Source organism: Labeo rohita, chromosome 8, assembly GCF_022985175.1.
Source record: "Labeo rohita strain BAU-BD-2019 chromosome 8, IGBB_LRoh.1.0, whole genome shotgun sequence".
Classification (NCBI taxonomy): Eukaryota; Metazoa; Chordata; class Actinopteri; order Cypriniformes; family Cyprinidae; genus Labeo; species Labeo rohita.
Window position 1 is genome coordinate 28,968,746 of NC_066876.1, and position 22,089 is coordinate 28,990,834.

The window sequence follows — 22,089 nt, forward strand, 5'->3', positions numbered from 1 at the left end:
TAAAAAGTATGTAAATTGTATTATTTTTATGAAAATAACCAATCGTTTCGCTAGATAAGACCCTTCTTTCTCGGCTGGGATCGTTTACAACCGTATTTTGTGATCGTATGTGAATCTTTGTTTAGGAAGTGGCCTTCTCTTTTAATGTAATGTGCTGTCATCATAAAATACATGTTTCCTCCCAGTCGCCTCATGTGATGTTTTTTATCATCTCATACCACAGTGTTCTGGTCCCATAACCGTCCTGACCTGGTCCCTCAGACTCCTTACCCGTATGAAGCCTCTTCCTTGAACCACACCCTCTCCCCGCCCTCTATTTACGTCACAGATCGGTACCGGGAGACCAGATCAAATGAAAGGTGACACCTTTCACACACATCTCACAAACCTTCAAACCCATAAACCCGACACACACCTGTTACCTTCTCACATCTCCACTTCTGTTCCCTCCACATAGAAGTAGTTGAACTAAAATATGAAAATTCAGTCATCATTTACCAAACACATTTGACCTTTTTCCGTGGAACACAAATGGAGATTTGTTTTTAGTCGCACAGTCATAATGAATGGGGACTAAGTCTTTCTGGCTTCAGATGGTGGCAAAAGCACCATAAAAGTATCGTAAAAATAACCATATGACTCGTGCATCATATGATTGTGAACTTTATGAGATGAACAGACCACAATTAAAGTGCTTTTGCTTGGATCATCATCTTTGAACCACAGTGAGTTGAACTCAAGAACCAGAGTAGTTAAATTCATTAATGTCACTCAGAGCAGTTTTGTGAACTGAATCATTTGATTCATTGACAAGATCTGACTCAGAAGAATGAGTCCTACACAAATCAGCTTTGCTACTTCTCTCATTTACACACCAAGTAAAGCTAGATGTCATTTTTTTTTTTTTTTTTGGTCATTTGATTTCAGTTTTAATTTGAATAGACTACTTTTATGGTGCATTTGAGTCCTTTTTTGAGCCTGAAAACCTTAATTTATTGTAACTGCATTAAAAAATTAATGAATCATTTAGAGCAATTTTGTTAACTGAATCAGTTGATACATTAAAAAGATTCAGGTTACACTGAGTTTCAAGTTGTACAGACTACTTTTATGGTGCATTTGAGTCCTTTTCAAAGCCCAGAAACATCCATTTATCATTAATTGCATTGCAAAGAGCAACAGATACTTCAAAATTCTTCAAATACTTCAAAATGTTGCGGTTCAATTCATTAATGAATCATTTACAGCGATTTTGCTAACTAAATCAATTGATACAATTAGATTAAATTCAAAAGAATCATTCCTTTACAAATCAAACTTATCTCATGGAGATACACACTAAAGAGAGCTAGATATCATAATTTCTGTCATTTGATTTGAGTTTCAAGTTGTTTAGACCTAATTTTATTGTGTGTTGAGTCTTTTTTAAAGCCTAAAACATCCATTTATTCACAAAAAAAAAAGGTTTAAGAATAACACAGGGGTTAAGTAAATAATGACAAACCAGATCAGTTCAATTCATAAATGAATCATTCAGAGCAATTTTTGTTAGCTAAATTAACTGATACATTGAAAAGATTCAGTTCAAAGGAATCATTCCTTCACAAATCAAACTTATCACATGGAGATACACACCAAAGAGAGCTAGATATCATAATTTCTGTCATTTAATTTGAGTTTCAAGTTGTATAGACCAATTTTATTGTGTTGAGTCCTTTTTGATGCCTAAAAACATCAATTTATATTAATTGCATCAAAGAGAGCAAAAAAAAAATGAAAATACCTTTAAATACTTCAGACTTTTGTGTTCCACTGAAAAAAAGTGTTAAGAATAACACAAGGGTTAAGTAAATAATGACAAACCAGATCAGTTCAATTCATAGATGAATTATTCAGAGCAATTTTGTTAACTGAATCTGCTAATACATTGAAAAGATTCAGTTTAAAAGAATCATTCCTTCACAAATCAAACTTATCTCATGGAGATACACACCAAGGAGAGCTAGATATTATAATTTCTGTCATTTGATTTGAGTTTCAAGTTGTATAGACTATTTTTATGGTGTGTTTGAGTCCTTTTTGAAGCCCAAAAACATCCATTTATTGTAATTACATTAAAAACAGCAACAAATCCTTCAAAATCCTTCAAATACTTAAAAATTGTGTTCCACTGAGGAAAGAAAGTCAAATTGATTAGGAATAACATAAGGGTTGAGTAAATATTGACCAAACCAGATCAGTTCAATTCATTAATGAATAATTCAGACCGATTTTGTTACGTGAATCAGTTGATACATTGAAAAGATTCAGTAAAAAAAAAAATCATTCCTTCTGATCTCATGGAGTTACAGACCAAGGAGAGCTAGATATCATACTTTTCGTCATTTGACTTGAGTTTCAAGTTGTATAGACTACTTTTATGGTGCATTTGAGTCATTTTTTTAACCTAAAAACCTTCATTTATTGTAATTGCATGGAAAAGAGCAACAAATACATTAAAATCATTTTGAGTTCAACTTAAGAGAGAAAGTGAAATGGCATAGAAATGACATGAGGTTTGAGCAAATAATGACAACCCAGATCAATTCAACTCAACAATGAATCATTCAGAGCAATTTTGTTAACTAAATCTATTGATACATTAAAAAAATTCAGTCCAAAAGAATCATTCATTCACAAATCAAACTTACCTCATGGAGATACAGGTAAAGGAGAGCTAGATATCATTGTTTCTGTCATTTGATTTGAGTTTCAAGTTGTATACTTTTATGGTGCATTTAAGTCCCTTTTGAAGCCTAAAAACCTTCATTTATTATAACTGCATGGAAAGGAGCAACAAATACTTCAAAATCTTTTAAATACTTCAAAATGTTGTGTTCCACTGAAGAAAGAAAGTGAAATGGGTTAGGAATAACATGAGGGTTGACTAAGTAATAACAAACCAGATCAGTTCAACTCAACAATGAATCATTTAGAGCGATTTTGTTAACTGAATCAATTGATACATTGAAAAGATTCAGTTCAAAAGAAAATCAAACTTATCTCATGGAGATACACACCAAGCTGAGCTAGATATCATGATTTTTGTCATTTATTTGAGTTTCAAGTTGTATAGACTACTTTTATGGTGTGTTTGAGTCCTTTTTGAAGCTTAAAACATCCATTTATTGTAATTACATTGAAAACAATACTTCAAAATCCTTCAAATACTAAAAAATGTTGTGTTCCACTGAAGAAAGAAAGTGAAATGGGTTAGAAATAGCAGGAGGGTTGAGTAAATAATGACAAACCAGATCAGTTCAAATTTATTAATGAATCATTCAGAGCAATTTTGTTAACTGAATCAACCATCGAAAAGATTCAGTTCAAAAAAATCATTTCTGTACAAATTCAACTTTACCACTTATCCCATGGAAATACACACCAAGGAAAGCTAGATATTATACTTTTTCCCATTTTATTGATTTTCAAGTTGTATAGACTACTTTTATAGTGAGTTTGAGTCCTTTTCGAAGCCTTAAAACTTATTTATTGTAATTGCATGGAAAAGAGCAGCAAATATTTTAAAATCCTTTTGTTTTCCACTGAGGAAAGAGTTAGGAATGGCATGAGGGTTGAGTAAACGATAACAAATATTTAATTTTTGTGTAAACTATTCCTTTACGTAACCAAGCCACCCTGTATGTAGTCAAACAAAGTCACAATGTAACACTTGGAGATCGATTTCTTATATCCTGCTACAACGTGAGCAGCTGACCAGGTGCTGTCATGCTACACTTGCTCTGCTGCTCGATTCTTTGTGTTTGGTTTTCACTGATCTCCTCACCTTTGACACACACCTGTTTTAAGAGGAATTCCTGTGAAAAGACCTCATAAATATTTCACCTGCTTGCTAAGGATGAATATAATGGCAGTATTGTTTTATGACACAAAAGGGGGCATTCGGTGTTCCTCAGCTAGAACAATGATTATATTGAGTTAAAAGAGTTTTTCAGATGCTATCTTGTTGACTTAATCAACATAATAGGTTAATTAGAGGTGGTTGCTAAGGCAAACATAACTGTTGCTATTGCTCACATTTAATGTTAGGGACAGTAAGTTTGGGGTCAGTAAGATTTTGTAAACGGTTTTATGCTCACCAAGGCTGCATTTATTTGATTAAAAACACTGAAAATTGTGAAAAAATGTGAAATATTATTCCAATTTAAAGTATTGGTTCTCTGTTTGAATATACACTGACCAAAATTATAAACGCAACACTTTTGTTTTTGTTTTCATGAGCTGAACTCAAAGATCTAAGACTTTTTCTATGTACACAAAAGGCCTATTTCTCTTAAATATTGTTCACAAATCTGTCTAAATCTGTGTTAGTGAGCTTTCCCTTTGCCGAGATAATCCATCCACCTCACAAACTGGGAAGCTCATCTGCATGCTGATCGTCCTTATCGGGGTCTCGGCCTGACTGCAGTTTGACGTCGTAACCAACTTGAGTGGGCAAATGCTCACATTCGATGGCGTCTGCCACTTTGGAGAGATCTTCTCTTCATGGTTTTCACTGTACAGGGCAGATGGCAGACAGCGTGTATGGCGTCGTGTGGGTGAGTGGTTTGCTGATGTCAACAATCGAGTGGCCCATGGTGGCGGTGGGGTTATGGTATAGGCAGGCGTATGTTATGGACAATGAACACAGGTGCATTTTACTGATGGCATTTTGAATGCATAGAGATACTGTGACGAGATCCTGAGGCCCATTATTGTGCCATTCAACCACGACCATCACCTCATGTTGCAGCATGATAATGCACGACCCAATGTTGCAAGGATCTGTACACAATTCCTGGCAGCTGAAAACATCCCAGTGTGTGGGATGGATGGATTATCTCGGCAAAGGAGAAGTGCTCACTAATACAGATTTAAAACAATATTTGAGAGAAATAGGTCTTTTGTGTACATAGAAAAAGTCTTAGATCTTTGAGTTCAGCTCATGAAAAATGGGGGCAAAAACAAAAGTGTTGCGTTTATAATTTTGGTCAGTGTATTTTGAAATGTAATGTATTTCTGTGATGCAAAGCTGAATTTTCAGCATCATTACTTCAGTCTTCAGTGTCACACGATTCTTCAGAAATCATTCTAATATGCTCATTTACATTTTTTTCAGGATTTTTTAATAAATAGAAAGTCACTTTTGATCAGTTTAATGTGTTCTTGTTGAATTAAAGTATTCATTTCTTTCAAAAAACATCTTACTGACCTCAGGCAGTAAAAGCGTTTGATGAAGTCCAGGGTGAGCCTGTGTTAATGAACACCCTTAGCGTCTGAAATGTGTCACATGCCCAAAGTGCTTTATGTTCATGAGGTGAACAAGGGTCTGGTTGCCATGGCAGCAATAACGCAAGAGATTATTGCAGGCAATAAAAACATAAGCACATTCCAAAGTGGATATAGATGGCCAGCGCTCATCTGAAATGTGTCACGGTAATGATGAGAAATATTCCCGCTGAAATGCTTTCTGTTTTAGTCTCCCTCTCTCTGTCTCACACACGGCCACCCGTATTCCCTCAGACCAGTTGTGGCATTTATGAGGCCACCAGCTTTGCTTCATATTCATCCGTCATGTTCTAAGGACTCTTAATTTGTCCTTGAGATTGTTCATGCTGTTCTTCTGATTCACTGCTGTTGTTTGCTTTCAGATGTGCCTGCTCAACTTTTACATTGGAGGACAGCGCCATCTGTCTGACGTCAGAGCAAAGCACCATGGACATCGACAGAGATGACGACTCAGTGCTGGATGTCTACTTTGTGAGTTTGCGCAGTCAATTGCATCTCAAGGGATCTGTGGATCTTAGTCAGGTCATATTGTCCTGTTTTTTGCAATTATTTTCAGTGTTTCATTGACTTAATTATCAATACCAGTGGTACACAACCATGGTGCACAACCAATTATTAATACCATGGTACACTATACTTTTATCCCTCACAGCCTTATTTTCACTCACATTAAATTAAATTAAATTAAATATGATGTCTACCCTGCATAAAGTCTTTCAAATCTGCAGTGATATTGTCAAAAATTATTAAAATATCTGTTTATAGCATGGCAGTCTGGTATAGTTGATTCTGATTGGTCATTTCCAGCATAATTGTTATAGTAGTTCATATTTTGGGTTTTGACCAATAAGCATTCAGTTATACAACTATACATTTTGTAATTTGTAATACTGACCAACTAACATTTACTTTTTATAATAAATTTTTTTATATATAAATAATAACTTTCTGAATTTAAACAGATATTTATAAACATTTATAAATTATAATCATGTAAAATAATAATGAACATATATTAGTATTTTTATATTAATGTTATTATATTTGAACTCTTATATCATTATAATATAATAATAATATATAATAATAACAATAATAATAATTTTAATTATAATTTTATTTTTTGGCTGACTAACCGTATATCTGATTTTTATAAATATCAGATCAAATACGGAATAACACTAGTCAGTCAGTATAACAACTTATAATTTAATAACAGTTTTAATAATAAATAAAAAAGAATAACATTTGTAATAACTTTCAGAATTAAATATATTATAAATATTTACAAAGTACAACATAATAATTCAAATATTTATAAATATTTATAAATAGAAATTAATATAATATTAATTAATTAATAGAAATTAATATATATCAGTGTTATTATATTTACATTTTTATATAATTGTAATGTATAAATATCAGATTAAATTAATGATATAATAATAATATTAATAATAATAATAAAATATTATAATTTGTAATATTGACTTATTCCTGAATTTTATAAATATTTATAGTTACTTTATAAATAAGGAGTACGACTAGCCAGTCAGTATTACAACTTTATAATTTCAATTATAAATATAAATTTATAATATAAAATATAAATTTATAGTTTATAATTTAACTGTCTGAATTTAATATATTATAAATATTTACAAATTGTTATATATAAATAATAACTTTAGGAATTTAATCTGATATTCATAAACATTTATAAATTAGAATTATGTAATATAATAAACATGTACATTAATATTTTTTTAATATTTATGTTATTATATTTTAATCCTATATCATTATAATGTATAAATATCAAATTAAATTCCAAGTTAATATTTATATTATATTACAGAAGTTTAATAGTAATAATAATATTTTTTAATTATAATTTGTATTATTGACTAACCTTTATATTTTATAAATATTTTATAAATATCAGTTTATAGTTACTATATAAATAAGGGGTAAGGCTAGTCAGTCAGTATTACAACTTATAATTTAATTTTTTTTTATTAATAAATAAAAAAGAATAACATTTGTAATATAATAATAATCATAATAAAAAATAATAACTTTCAGAATTAAATATTATAAATATTTACAAATTATAACATAATAATTAAAATATTCATGAATATTTGGAAATATCAGAATGTGAAGTTTTAAAATATACTGTCCGTTTTGTAATTTGTATTATTGACCAGCTAACCCTGCATTATCCCTTACTTCTTTTTCTATATAAATAATAACTTACAAAATTGAGTCTGATATTTATAAACATTTATAAATTATATTTATGTAATATAATATAATAAAACACACACACACACACAAACAAATATATATATATATAGTTTTTATATTATCTTGCAAAAGTATAATAGTAGTAATAATAATAATATTAATAATAATAATTATAATAATAATAAATAATAGTAGAATTTAATATATTAAAATATTTACAAATTATAAGATAATAATTAAAATATTCATAAATATTAAAATATTCTGAAGATTATTACATTTTTTAAATATTGTGAAAGTAAAAAAAAACCTTGTAATATAAAATAAATAAGCTTCAGAAATGAATCTGATATTTATAAGTATTAATAAATTAATATAAAATAATATAATATACTAATATTAAAAATATTGATAATTATAGCATTATAAATATATAAATACCAGATTATTACAATTGTTTATATTACATTAAATTAAATATACTTTTTAAAAATACACTATGAAAGTTATACTGAAACTAATAACTTGCGACTGCCATAAACATTGATCATACTGTTGATCTCTTTTTTCCAGTAAGAAGCAAAATGGGATGAACCTTCATCTCTACCCTCCCTATCACCTGCTTCTGTAGTCCTCCGGATCCTCATGTGGCGAGAGCGCCACCTGCGGCCAAACAAAGAAAACATTTGCCAATACAACATCTACAAACATGCATCTGTTCATCAGATCACAGTGCTAAAGATTTCCTCGGACAGATCGAAGGGACTATGGCTACAAGAGTTCAGATTCATGGACATCTGTAACCAAATGCTGATCGTGCTTTAGTAGCCCTTACATTACAGGCAGCTCTGAGATCAGACTGAAGACAGATGTCACGTCACATCAATCATTGTTTTGCAATAATTACGCTCCTTTGATATGCAAAGATGGTTTCTAACAGCTATCCTCTTTACCTCTTAAAGGATCTAGTCTTTAGCGACCTAGATGCAATGCTTGGCGATTTAAACTCAGATATTTTTCAATGTGCAATTTTCATACATTATACAAGTGTGTGTTATCGTAGTTCTCCTCACTGGAGTAATAATCCTGACGTTATATTTCCAAACAAACACAGTTTCTAGGAAACAACAGATGTGTGACTGTAGCGCTCAGACATCTCTTATGATCACAAATGTGTCATGTACTGTAAATGTAGGAGTGTCTTTCACTGTGTAACTTCAGTCATGCTCAGATCTATGCTGGTACATCAGCTCCTGATAATCAAGAGTGTGATTCGCATCAGTGATGTGCATCATTTACATATATCCAGATGCCAGAATGTTTTTATGTGCTAAAATGCAGATGAGAAGTCAGTCTTTCACGAGGGGACGGGTGAGTTTCATACATGCGTATACATTCTCTCAGGAGATCCTTTCCTAGAGGCGTCCAAATGACCGCTTGATGTTAGATGCTAGTGCGCTTCTGATTTTAAACGCCATGTCAGAACTGTCTTTTGAATATTATTATTGCACCTTTGTTTGTTTTGAGGCCATAATTTATTAAATCGTTATTATAAATTAACTTTGTGTTGGTGTTAAGTTCATCTCAGCCGGTATTTGGCCATTTTGAGATTATTGTGACTATTATCTGTATCTGTATATATATCTGTATATATTTCACCTCTATTAAATTGTGCTTTATACAGTATGCACTAACATTCAAATGTTTGGGGTCAGTAATATTTTTATATTTTAAAATATTTCTCTTATGCTCACCAAGGATGCATTTATTTGATTAAAAATACAGTAAAAACAGTAATACTGTAAAATATTATTACCATTTAAAATAACTGTGTTCTATTTGAATATATTTTCAAAAGTAATTAATTCCTGTGATGCAAAGCTGAATTTTCAGCATCATTACTCAGTTTTCAATGTCACATGATCCTTCAGAAATTGTTGTAATATGATTTGGTACTCAAGAAACATTATTTGATGAATAGAAATGTCAAACACGATTTATTTAAAACAGAAATTAATTTTACATATAATAAATGTATATTTCTGTCATTTATTATCGATTTTATGTTTGCTGAAGAAAAGTATTAATTTCTAGGGCGAAAAATACTGACCCTAAACAGTAGCGCACTGATGTTATATTGCCACCCTGCTTACTTAGATGTCAATATCAGGATTGTCAGTTAAAATATCTCATTATTATTTGTTGCCTTATTTTCGCCCTAAGAGCGGGAGCGGCGATTTGTAAATGTTATGGATCTGGCTTCCGGTTTCATCTGCCTCAAGCTATTTTAGCTGTACAAAATAGCTTGTTTTGCTGCTTTATATTGCAAATTGGTGTGTCTTACCATGTTATTTTAATGTATTATATAACAGTTTTACTGTTTACCCTGGTGAAAAAACCAGCATATGCTGGTAGGTTTGTTTTGATGCTGGAATGCTGGTTAGGTAAGTTTTGATGCTGGTTTAAGCTGGTCCTTTGCTGGTTTTTGCTGGTCATGTTGCTGGGCAAGGACCAGCATGAACCAGCATCAAAACCTACCTTACCAGCATATGCTGTTTTTTCACCAGGGTACTGCACGTTGTTATAATGTTATTGTTCTCGCTATTTCACCAAATGAACCGGAAGTCTTGACTTCAGCCCTTCTGCGTTGAAGAATGAGGTGAATACAGTTTGGTGAAACAGTTTGAACTCAGAAATTGCTAGTAAATTTGACAAATAATTACACTGGAAAGTAACAGACTGACTTTGAATTAAACATGACATTTTGAGTAGAAAGAATGAAATGGCATTTATTTGTAAATTAATAATCTTAATTTGCAACATGGTAAAAACTTTTTTATAATAACAGGATGACAACAGGGCATTTGTAGTGATTTTATATCAATTACTTTGAATATACTGAACAAAAAGTAAAAAAATATATATATTATTTTTTTTCTGTAGAAGTTGCGTTTTTACCTCACTGGGGTCTTTAGAAATCTTTAGTATTTTTAAAAATAATAATTTATAATTGTGCATAATATATAACGTAGTAATAATGTAGTAGTGTTGTCAGCACTTTTAGTAGGCTGTCAGTATGTTCTGACCCAATATAAACATACCGGTGTCACTCACCAGCACCACCCAGAAGTTCGCAGGATGTTTTGTTATGATTCTAACACCTTCCCCCAGTTCTTCACTCCTATCTTCGAGAGTTCTTCCATTCTAGAAAGTACCAGTCAAAGCTCCACCGCACCAGCTGTTGGGACACACACCTCCTCCCCCTCCCACCGGCCGGTTCTGGACATTTGCTACTGATTTCTCAGCTGTCATTCTCTCTCCCTAAATAGACCATATCAGAGAGGGCCCATTTCACTGATATAAGGGGTGTCCACTCATTTACAAACTAAAATTAATCTAAAATCACGGGAATAAACAAGCAGCGTAATTTGGAATAGCGACAAACCAAGATTGTGTAATCTCAGGTTGTCACTGGTAAAATGCATAATGCATTTGTATGAACAGGTGTTGTGGATGAAGACCTCTCCACCCCTCATAATACAATGGATCCATCCGTTATCCTGGTATGTTCCCCCCAATGTGTAAGATATATATATAAGTGACTCTTGGGGGGCTGTTACAAGTGATAAACCCAAACGACAAGAAACCACACTAGGACAAACTTTCCTCTAAAGACGACGCAGAATCGATTTCAGTGACGGTACGTAATTATAATCACATGCATGATTGCTTGTTTCTGAATGCATAATTTATGGAGTTACAGTGGTCAAAATAGAGAATATGGCTATAATAGATAACAGAAGTTGCCATTGATTGCGTTCAGCATTGTAGAGGTAGGACCTCATAAGAGGCCACACTGTTGCCCAAATAAGGCATGAGGGTCAGACATTTAAAGTCAGAGATAACATGTGCTTGACCATTTTCTTGAGAACACTGGAAGAAAGGAAAAGGAAAGTAAAGGAACCTGAAAAGTAAGTTTGAACATGTTTCGATGTGCTACGTTTGAATGTTTGCAATTAATGTGTTAGGATTAAAAGTCTGTAATTAATGCAAGAACGCATTTTTCATGCACTGATCAATTTTGAGATTTTCTAGTAGAAAAAAAAAACATTCAAAATAAGCTTTTAAGTGCTTTTTTTTCTCATGCACTGAGCCAGAAATCTGCACTTCTGCTGATTTTATACATTATTATGGTATTAAAAACTGATTTTCATTCATTATCATGAATTCATCATTATATTACTCATTATTATGTCTGTTGGCAATATTTTCTGATTTGTGGAGTCATAAAAAGGAAAATCTAGTAATATCCCCTCTGTAAATTATAATGTCAAAAAAAGACAGAGAGGATTTTTAACCCTGGCTTAATCCAATGTTCAAATTTCTCTTCTTGAAATGTATGCATATGAGTGCATATTTAATTTGATAATGCATTATTTGCATGTTTAAACAACATTTCAGTCTAAAAATGTCACGTCACATTTAGTCATGTCTCAAATAATATTTATTATATACAAAACAACATAATGTGGTAGATGTCACATAACATTTTTTGTATATATTATACATATTTATATGTGTATATATATTTTAAGTGGTAAAAAAAGTGATTCTACTAATAATAATTACATATTTTAAAGACTAATGCTGTGTGTGAAAGATTATTGTCTGAAAGTGCAATCAAGATCAATTTAAATGTAACATTTGAATGAATTTGACTTGCATGTGAACAATATTAATTACCTTTAAACTGTAACATTCTCTATTAGATGGGAGAAATCGCAGATCCAGTTCAGTTAAAGGAAGAGGGCAACAAGCACTTCCAGGCTGGAGAAATCGACAAAGCCATTGACTGCTACACTAAAGCCATTAAGTCTTGTAAAGACAAGAAAGCACTGGCAGTCATCTATAGGAACAGATCCGCCTGTTTCCTAAAAAAGGTAAGAATCCTTTACACAGTACTAGCCTATATAAAACGCATCATATTTCTGCATGAATTTCATTCAGTGTTTTGTTTTCCAGGAAAATTATAGCAATGCTGTATCAGATGCCACTAAAGGTATTTAGTAATATTTTTGTACTGGCTTCAGGCTCATTATACCATCAAACAGCAACGTGTTACTAATGATCCAATAAAAATAATTTCTTCCGAACAATTGCAGCTATCGATGTGGATGCCGCCGACATCAAGGCTCTGTACAGGAGATGTCAAGCGCTGGAGAAGCTTGGCAAACTAGACATGGCCTTTAAGGACGTTCAGAGATGTGCAACCTTGGAGCCTAAAAACAAGACTTTCCTTGAGACCCTCAGAAGGCTCGGAGCTGAGATCCAACAGAAGGTGATGATCATTTCTGTTAAGATACGTTTTGAGTTCACATAACACGCAGTCACGCATCTGTATTTCTAAAGAGCGTATCTGATTTTCCCCACAGCTGAAAACAACCTTCTCAACAGACTCCAGAGTACAGAACATGTTTGACATCTTATTTTCAGAGGAATCAGATAAGGAAAAGCTAGAAAAGGTTTGAACATTTTTCTATCCTGCTCAGTTTTAGCTTAGGGCATTAAAGCAAAAGCTTAATTAATGTTAAACGCAGTCACATATTTCTTAGTAAAACTGAACGACGTGTTTGTTGGGTCCACTAGGCTGCCAACAATCTGATTGTCCTGGCCAGAGAGGACGCGGGTGCAGAGAGAATATTCCAGAACAACGGTGTGCCTTTACTCGTGCAACTCATTGACACAGGAAAACCTGAGATGATTCTGGCTGCCATCCGAACCCTGTCAGGAATGTGCACAGGCCACAGAGCAAGGGTGAGGAACAGCACAATAATCATTTTCTAATCTTTTTCCCTTAACATATTTAAACATTCTCACAAAATTGCACCATTTAGGTGTGTAAATATAAATATGCATGTATATTAATATATTGAGACTTGATTTCAGAATTTATATTAAATGAATTAGTATTATTTTTTTAGTAAAATTTCAAAATGAATTTACTAATTTTTGTGGATAAGAAAATGTCCCTAAATCAACATATTCTCAGAATTTACTGATTTGATTATAAATTATTAGGGAAAAATATGATATAAAATAATATAATATAGTTCATGCTCATATTAATATACTGTATTATATAAATGTATTTATTATTTTAATTTTATTAATTTAAAAACAAGACAAAAATAAAGTATTTTTGTTAGTTTATGCAATAAAGAATAGAATAAAAAATAGATAAATAATACAGAATACAATAAAGGCCACAAAACAAAACTAAATCGTCAAAATTAATTTTCTTATTCTTGTAAGACAAGCATCCTTAAATCAACATATTCTCTGAATTTGTTAATTATTAAGAATAAACTTTTATAAATTAATATAATAATAAATATAATATAATGTAATTAATATAATTTGTGCTCGTATTAAGACTATATTGAGACTGTATTACATAACTGTATTTATTATTTTAATTGAGTGATTTTTATTTTCCTGAAAAATAAGACAAAAATGCTGACTAAAATATTTTTGTTATGCAATAAAGAATAGAATAAAAGAATGCCACTTAAAAAAAGTTGTCAAAATTAATTTTCTTATTTTTGGGGGGGGGAAGACAAACATCCTTAAATCAACATATTCTCAGAATTTAAAAACTAATTATTAATTATTAGAAAACTATAATATAATATAATATAATATAATATAATATAATGCACATATTAAGATACTATATTATATAAATGTATTTATTATTTTAATGTAGTTTTTTTTATTTTCCTGTGAAACAAGACAAAAATACTGACTAAAATACTTTTCTTAGTTTATGCAATAAAGAATAAAATAAAGAATAGAGTTTTTTGAATTTGTTAATTAATAAGAATAAAGTTTTATAATATAATATAATTATTTATTATATATAACATTATATATAACAATAAAAATACTTTTAAAAATATTTTTTTTAATGCAATGACGCATACAATAAAAGTGATAAGTTAACAGGCCACAAAACACCCATTTTAATTCCATGGGTTTTCAAGGAACATCATTCTTCTTGGTGCAGTTCTATATATTTTTCTGCATTTGTGACCATTTGTTTAAAAATGCATGTGTCGATAATATGTTTTGCGTTTAAAGGCAACTGCCATCATCCACACAGTGGGAATAAGCAAACTCTGCAGCATCATGGCTGTAGATAATGAGGAGATCGCGCTGGCCACTGCAAACCTGTTCCAGTGTGTCTATGACTCCCTGTCTGGAGGAGACAGTAGAAATTATGGCAAAGAAGAGGCCCTTGTGCTCGGTAAGAGAAGACATCTGAACAAATATAAATTCAGAGCAACAGTTTTGAAGACTGAGATCATTCGTATTAAAACTGCAATCTCATTTCCGACCTTCTTGCTCTTGTCCGATGACCGGCAGACTCCAGTAAGGACTTGAAGGATATTCTGCTTGCTTTGTTGGAAATGATCGCAAGCAAAAAGGTGTCTGGACACGGCCGAGACCAGGCCCTAAACCTCCTGACCAGGAATGTGCCAAGGAAAGACAAGAAAAACACTGATAACTCCAAAGCCCTTTTCACCATTGACCATGGTATGTTATCAATCATTATAGAGGTATAGAGGTATTTGCATAAAAGATGCCCAAAGCATATCCATCCATCCAAGGGCTTTCTGCACAACCTTTCTTTCATAGCCTTTTTCTAATATAAATGCCATCTTAATATGATTAGAAAGCCACCCAGAATATGTGCTGTTTGCATATGTATGATACATTTCTTGAATTTAGAATATAAGGTGAATAATGATTTGTTCTTCTAGGAGGATGGAAATGACATGATTTAATGTAATGTTTATATATAAAATGTCTCAAAAATAGGCCTGAGGAAGATTCTGAAGGTGTGCGGTCAGGTTCCAGATCTTCCGGATCAGTTGCCGTTGACTGAAAACACTCAGCTGATTGCTAGCGTTCTCCTCAACAAGCTCTACGATGACTTGCGCTGTGATCCTGAGAGAGATAACTTCAGAGATATCTGCGATGAGTACATTAAGTAAGTCTCGCTTTTACCACACAGTTACGACTGCATATAAACATACATTTGGAATTATACATCCTATACTAAATGTCGTTTGTTTCCATCAACAGGAGCAAGTTTGACCCCAATGACATGGACAAAAACATCCACGCCATCAATACTCTGTCAGGTATTCTACAGGGACCTTTCGACGTGGGCAATGTCCTTTCGGGTCGTCAGGGTGTTATGGAGATGATGGTGGCCCTTTGCGGATCCGAGCGTGAAGTGGATCAGTTGGTAGCAGTGGAGGCGCTCATTCACGCATCCACCAAAACCAGCAAAGCCTCTTTCTTCATCAGCAATGGAGTGTCTCTGCTGAAGGACATGTATAAGAAAACTAAAAATGAGAAGATCAAGATCAGAGCCCTTGTGGTAAGCAGACACTTTACACACTATTCAAAAGTGTAGTTTTTAAAATAAATTTAAACTTCTTATTCTAACATAAAAGGTCTTTAAAGTTGTGTTTTGGGGCTTTATGCTTTGGGACAGTATTTGTCAAATGACCTAAAACCGAAAGCACACAGGGGCGTTGCTACACCTAGAGCTTTACTGGGGCACCCCCCATCACTTCTTCATATAAATAAGTATTATTTTATTCATTTATAACACAAAAAAAGTGTTTCTTTTTGTTGAAATAGGCAGAGATTTGACAGATTTTCCTGGGACTTAATGCTTTTAATCTGATGTCTGATAACATTATTTTTATGGCTCTGATGATGTCGTTCAAACTGCTGGTACTCCCGATGCACGAGGGAAATCGCGTTCGGTGCTGGGGGGAAATTTGGGAGGGCACAGGGCAGCAAACACCGGCGGCTCGGAAGGGCAGAAAAACTCATGGTACGCTAAGGGTTAAAGTATAAACATGATTTTACAGTGTACAGGTACGTACCAGCCTGTGTTCGACTGCAGCCCACCTTAACGAGAAGGATATAACTGCAGCCTGGAGATCTTCAAATGGGGGCGGGAACTCCAAAACGGGGTGGGAGCTCCAAAAAAGGGGGCGTGGCTTCCTCCCATTGACAGACAGGCACATGATACACATGCGCAAATTTTTCCCCCAATCCACTTCAGCGCAAACTCCACCCCACAGCTGATTCTAAAGGTTTTATTGGTTGTGTCACAGTGTTGATTTCCTACACTATGCTACAAACAATGCTAACCCAAACCTACCCCACAACTTACCCTAACCTTAACCAAAGGTTAAGTGTGAATGTAATTTAGACTGAGACAGTATATCACAAATAAAAAGAGTTCCTTTTAAAGTTCAGGTACAAGTAAATTCACTGACTTAAGTTTTCTTAGTTAAGAACATGGGTTGGAACTCTCAAAGTGCATTAGATAGAATAATTTAAATTTAAAATGTACTAATTTTAATTTTTTCCACTTCTTTATTTGTCTTTTTTTGAAATATTGCAATAAACATCGTATCGTGGACTTCATATCGCGATATTATCGTATTGTGTTTGATATTGTTACATCCCTAGTTTGTAGTGTTCATTAGTTATTAAATGAGAGCATTTGTGGTATTTTGCATATTTAACATAAATGTCCGATTTCTTTTCTCAGGGTCTGTGTAAACTGGGATCCGCTGGAGGAGATGATTACAGCATGAGACAGTTTGCTGAGGGCTCCACTGAGAAACTGGCCAAGCAGTGCAGAAAGTAAGAATGCTCACTTTCTTTTATTTGACAAGCTCATATCATTAGAAATTAAATTGTATATTATATATTTATATTTCACATAAATGCATTTTTTTACTTTCTGTTCATCAAAGAATCTTGAAAAGAAGCATGGTTTCTACAAATATATTAAGCAGCACAATTCTATTTTCAACATTTTAACACAAATCAGCATATTAGAATGATTTCTGAAGGATCATGTGACACTGAAGACTGGAGTAATGATGCTGAAAATTCAGCTTTTCATCACAGACATAAATTACATTTTAGAATTTACAATTACAAATAGAAAACAGTCATTTTGAATTTAAGAGACTTCTTTCAGAAACATTAAAAAAAAATCATAACAACCCCAAACTTTTGGATGGTAGTGTAGTGTGCAACTTTTAAAACTCAAAATTTAAATCCACTAAAATAGAAAACATGACCCCCCCTCATTTACATTGTCAACAGTGCCTATTTAGTGTTTGCTTTGTTTGTAATCGCTTCATGCAGATGTTATGGGGTTATACTGTTTTCAACTAGATTTGGTTTATTCCAGGTGGCTCTGCAACCCTACACTTGATGTGCGTACCAGGAAATGGGCCGTTGAAGGTTTGGCTTACCTTACCAATGATGCTGATGTAAAAGATGACTTTGTTGAGGATGAAGCAGCCATGAGGGCCATGTTTGAACTTGCCAAGGTGTGTGTTGTAGGACTGAATTAACCTGACCAACTTTGCCAATTGTGATTTTTTTTATCCATATGGCTTAATAGAGATTTACATATAATTGTACAAATGTGTAATATAACATTTTTCCCTTACAGTCAAAAGATAAGACCATCCTGTATGCTGTCGCCTGCACCCTGGTCAACTGCACCAACAGCTATGACAAGAAAGAAATCATCCCTGAGATGGTGCAGCTGGCCAAGTTCTCCAAACAACACGTTCCTGAGCAGCACCCGAAGGTAACTACACAGAGTCCTGTATAATTAAATATTATACAATAGTCGTTAAATAGTCGTTTCTCAGTACATACTCATTAATGCATGGTGAATACTTATACAAAATTTAAAATTTAGTTTGAAATAGTTTTAGATGAAGTGTATGGTGTTAGACTTGCACTGCTGTCAAAGCTCAAAATGTTATGCCAGATGAGTTAATATATACTTCTTAAAATATTTCCCTAATGCTTTAGGATAAGAAGGACTTCATTGTAAGGCGAGTAAAGAGGCTATTGAAAGCTGGAGTCACATCAGCTCTCGCTGTCATGGTCAAAGCAGACAATTCTATCCTGACTGATCAGACTAAGGAGATGCTTGCAAGGTAAGACTCAAAAATAGGTCAAAAGTCTGTTCTAATATCTATATATCTATCTATCTATTATCTATCCATTCTAAAATCTAATATGGCCTGATGTTTTGTTGTCTATTATGCTACTGAAGTTAATACTCTAACTATTTTGTCCACACAGAGTGTTTCTTGCCTTGGCAGATGATATTAAAGATCGTGGCACAATTGTAGCTCAAGGTGGAGGAAAGGTAAAATACCACAGACCAACCACAAACACAATAGATACTAAAGTAAATTTGGTGAAATTGAAACTTTTTACTACTATTTGCAACAGGCCTTGATCCCATTAGCCCTGGAGGGAACTGATAAAGGAAAAATAAAGGCCTGCCATGCTCTGGCAAAGATCGCAGCCGTCTCCAACCCTGAAATCGCCTTCCCTGGCGAGAGGGTAAGATAACATTTTACGTGCTTATTACTGTGAAAGCCAGAAGAATAAGCTAAATTGCCTTGAAAGCTGAAATTGGCATTGAAAATAGATTTTGTGAGAAGTTAGAAGATATGTATGCATCGCACAGTAGTGAAAACAATGATATCACATGTTATTTTGAATAATAAGGGTATTTTTTGGTGTTTTTTGAGCATGTAAAAATTTAAAATAAAAAATGTATGCCAAATTGTTCATGTATCTGTCCTTTCCATAACAGATATATGAAGTTGTACGACCACTGGTTTCCTTGCTAAACCCAGAGCGAGATGGTCTTGAAAACTTTGAAGCTCTGCTGGGTCTTACAAATCTGGCTGCCTTGAATGATAAACTTCGGTAAGTGTCTTAGAAAATGTCCCATCTGTCATTGTGTGATGATGTGCAACATTGAATATTAAATGCAAATAATTTGGGAAAGGCAGAATTCAGAACCAAAAGAGCAAAAATGTCAGGTACACTACCAGTCAAATATTTTTGAACAGTCAGACGTTTCTTCTGCTCACCAAACCTGCATTTATTTGATCCAAAGTACAGCAAAAACAGTAAAATTGTTTCCTATTTGAATATATTTTACAATGTCATTTATTCCTGTGATTTCAAAGCTGAATTTGTAGCTTCATTACTCCGGTCACATGATCCTTCAGAAATCATTCTAATATTCTGATTTGCTGCTCAAAAACATTTATGATTCAGAGTAGAATTTCAGGTTTCTTTGATGAATAGAAAGTTCAGAAGAACAGTATTTATCTGAAATAGAAATCTTTATCATTATTTAAAGCACACTTGCTAAATAAAAGTATTAATTTCTATAATTTGTTTTCCAGAATTGAATGGTATAGTGTATAATGTTACAAAAGCTTTTTATTTCAGGTAAATTCTGATCTTTTTTTAATCTTTCTATTCATGAAATCCTGAAAAAATGTTTTAGATATTGATAATAGTAATATTAAAAAATGTTTCTTGAACAGCAATTAAGCATATTAGAATAATTTCTGAAGGATCATGTGACACTGAAGACTGGAGTAATGATGCTGAAAATGTAGCTTTGATCACAGGAATAAATTACATTATAAAATATATTGAAGTACAGAACAGTTATTTTAAATAGTTTTTTAAACAATTTTACTGTTTTTTGCTGTAATTTGTCTCAAGTCTCAATTTATTTATAGAGCACAGTTCAAAACAACTACAGTTGACCAATGTGCTGTACAATGTTCTAAAAGACTTATAAAAACGTGTAGAAACCAAGCAAACAACGGACAACAAAAAACATCACAAGTCATATGCTATGTTGAATAGATATGTTTTTAACTTACATTTAAAAATATGTAATGTCGGTGCAGTTCTAATATGGATCGGTAACGTGTTCCAGAGTTTAGGTGCGGCTATAGTAAAAGCTTGATCACCCTAGATTTTAATTTTGACTTTGGAAAAGTTAACAAACTCTGGTTGGCAGAGGCAACAAGTCAGAAAGGTAGGAGGAAGCGAGACCATTTAAACATTTAAAAACAAACAAAAGCATTCTTGGATACAAAGTATTCTTTGGATACTTTGGATCAAATAAATTCAGATTAAAAATCTTACTGTTTAAAAACTTTTGACTGGTAGTGTAGGTGCAATAACACCAAGATCAAGGCATGAGAGCAAAATGTGCAAAACAGGACATGACTTTCTAGGTCTTCATTGGGCTGAAGGAGGAACTGCAAGCTCTACCACACTGCAGTGATGGAAAGCTAAATTCTAATTCAATAAGCAAGATTCATGCTCACATTGTAGGCAAACATTTCATTTACCAGAATCAAATCTTTAAAAGGAACAGTGAATTATTCTTTGCTGCCTTGCAAGCACTTCTGCTTCCTTCTAGAAATGCAAATCTTTATCTTTATTTCCATAGAGTGAAAATCCTAAAAGAAAAAGCTCTTCCAGAGATTGAGAACTACATGTTTGAGGAACACGAACAAATAAGACAAGCAGCCACAGAGTGCATGTGCAATCTGGTCTGCTGCAAAGAGGTATGAGCCACTGAGAACACATTCTGCTGACCAAATACTGCATTTTTGTAGGTTTTGATGAAAATACGACTAATATAATGACCAAATTCATTTATTTCAACAGGTCCAAGACAGATATCTGGAAGACGGCAATGATAAACTCAAGCTTCTCGTCCTGCTCTGCGGTGAAGATGATGAGCAGCTTCAGAGGGCGGCTGCTGGTGCATTGGCTATGCTCACCGCCGCACAGAAGAAACTGGCTGTTAAAATGACTAAAGTGGTACGTATCATTAACAACAGCTGTCACGTCTGACTTATTTGTCATGGTATGATCTACCACAACAGTTTTCTTGCAGTACTGTTATCAGATACTCATACCAAAGATAACTGACTTTACTATTATGTTTTATCATCTACAGACAGGGCAGTGGCTTGAGATCATTCAGAGATTGTGTATTCATGACAACCCTGAAATTCAGCACAGAGGTCTTGTGACAGTGTGTAACATGCTGGACGCTGATGAAGCACTAGCCAAGAAACTCATTGAAAGTGAACTGCTGGAAATCCTGACATATGTGGCAAAACTGGAGGACAACCCCAAGAAGCAGGAGGCTATTAATGCGGCTCGCGCTTGCTTGTCTAGAGCCATGGATAGTGGACTCATCAAACCGTTTTCAAACTGAACAGAAAACAATTCATTGTGCCGTGTCATTAGGCGAATAGAGAATGGTCTGCTTTCTGGGAAAGTGGAAAGCCTGCAAACCATTTGCAATATGTTTTATTTTTTAAATTTCTACTGATAAGCATAGTTCTTTTTGTTAGGTTATATGTTTGTGTGGCTGTTTGTTTGATCAGTGGAAGTTGGTATTTATTTAACATGCTCCTTTCATATTTCATGTATTTGCACTTGTGAAGTTTTGATTCACAGATTAAATTTTTTTTTTGGAGAAAAGATGAATGGAATATATTTCTTCATACTGAAATGATCAAAATTACCACTTTT

At 33.2% G+C, this 22,089-nt stretch overlaps 2 protein-coding genes across 3 annotated transcripts in view; both read left to right on the plus strand.

Moving 5' to 3' along the window:
- The window catches only part of pip5k1bb (phosphatidylinositol-4-phosphate 5-kinase, type I, beta b), a 54,363-nt gene extending 45,222 nt beyond the window's left edge, over positions 1 to 9,141 (plus strand). Inside the window, exons 13-15 of one of the 2 annotated variants that reach the window (XM_051117454.1) lie at positions 224 to 359; positions 5,691 to 5,799; positions 8,155 to 9,141. In XM_051117454.1, coding sequence (XP_050973411.1) covers positions 224 to 359; positions 5,691 to 5,799; positions 8,155 to 8,157 — 248 coding nt within the window. In that variant the 3' untranslated portion in view covers positions 8,158 to 9,141. The remainder of the gene's footprint in view (positions 1 to 223; positions 360 to 5,690; positions 5,800 to 8,154) is intronic. The other variant, XR_007828275.1, reaches the window with a different exon arrangement.
- Positions 9,142 to 11,155: 2,014 nt separating this feature from the next.
- Positions 11,156 to 22,050, plus strand: unc45b (unc-45 myosin chaperone B). The gene is made up of 20 exons (XM_051118149.1): positions 11,156 to 11,281; positions 12,351 to 12,521; positions 12,604 to 12,640; positions 12,744 to 12,919; positions 13,014 to 13,103; positions 13,228 to 13,395; positions 14,722 to 14,887; positions 15,007 to 15,177; positions 15,463 to 15,634; positions 15,730 to 16,030; positions 17,225 to 17,319; positions 17,879 to 18,020; positions 18,146 to 18,286; positions 18,517 to 18,644; positions 18,793 to 18,859; positions 18,946 to 19,059; positions 19,316 to 19,431; positions 20,990 to 21,107; positions 21,211 to 21,366; positions 21,506 to 22,050. Exons 2-20 carry the CDS (start codon positions 12,351 to 12,353, stop codon positions 21,767 to 21,769), a joined length of 2,793 nt encoding a protein of 930 aa, XP_050974106.1. The 5' UTR covers positions 11,156 to 11,281; the 3' UTR covers positions 21,770 to 22,050.
- The last annotated feature ends 39 nt before the right edge of the window (positions 22,051 to 22,089 follow it).

What these genes read in the sequence shown, in the direction of transcription:
- unc45b (XM_051118149.1), top strand. Translation starts at nt 12,351, where the DNA reads ATGGGAGAAATCGCAGATCCAGTTCAGTTAAAGGAAGAGGGCAACAAG. An exon ending in GAGCTGAGATCCAACAGAAG is followed by an intron (nt 12,920 to 13,013) that starts GTGATGATCATT and finishes TTTTCCCCACAG; the next exon opens with CTGAAAACAACCTTCTCAAC. An exon ending in AGAAGAGGCCCTTGTGCTCG is followed by an intron (nt 14,888 to 15,006) that starts GTAAGAGAAGAC and finishes GATGACCGGCAG; the next exon opens with ACTCCAGTAAGGACTTGAAG.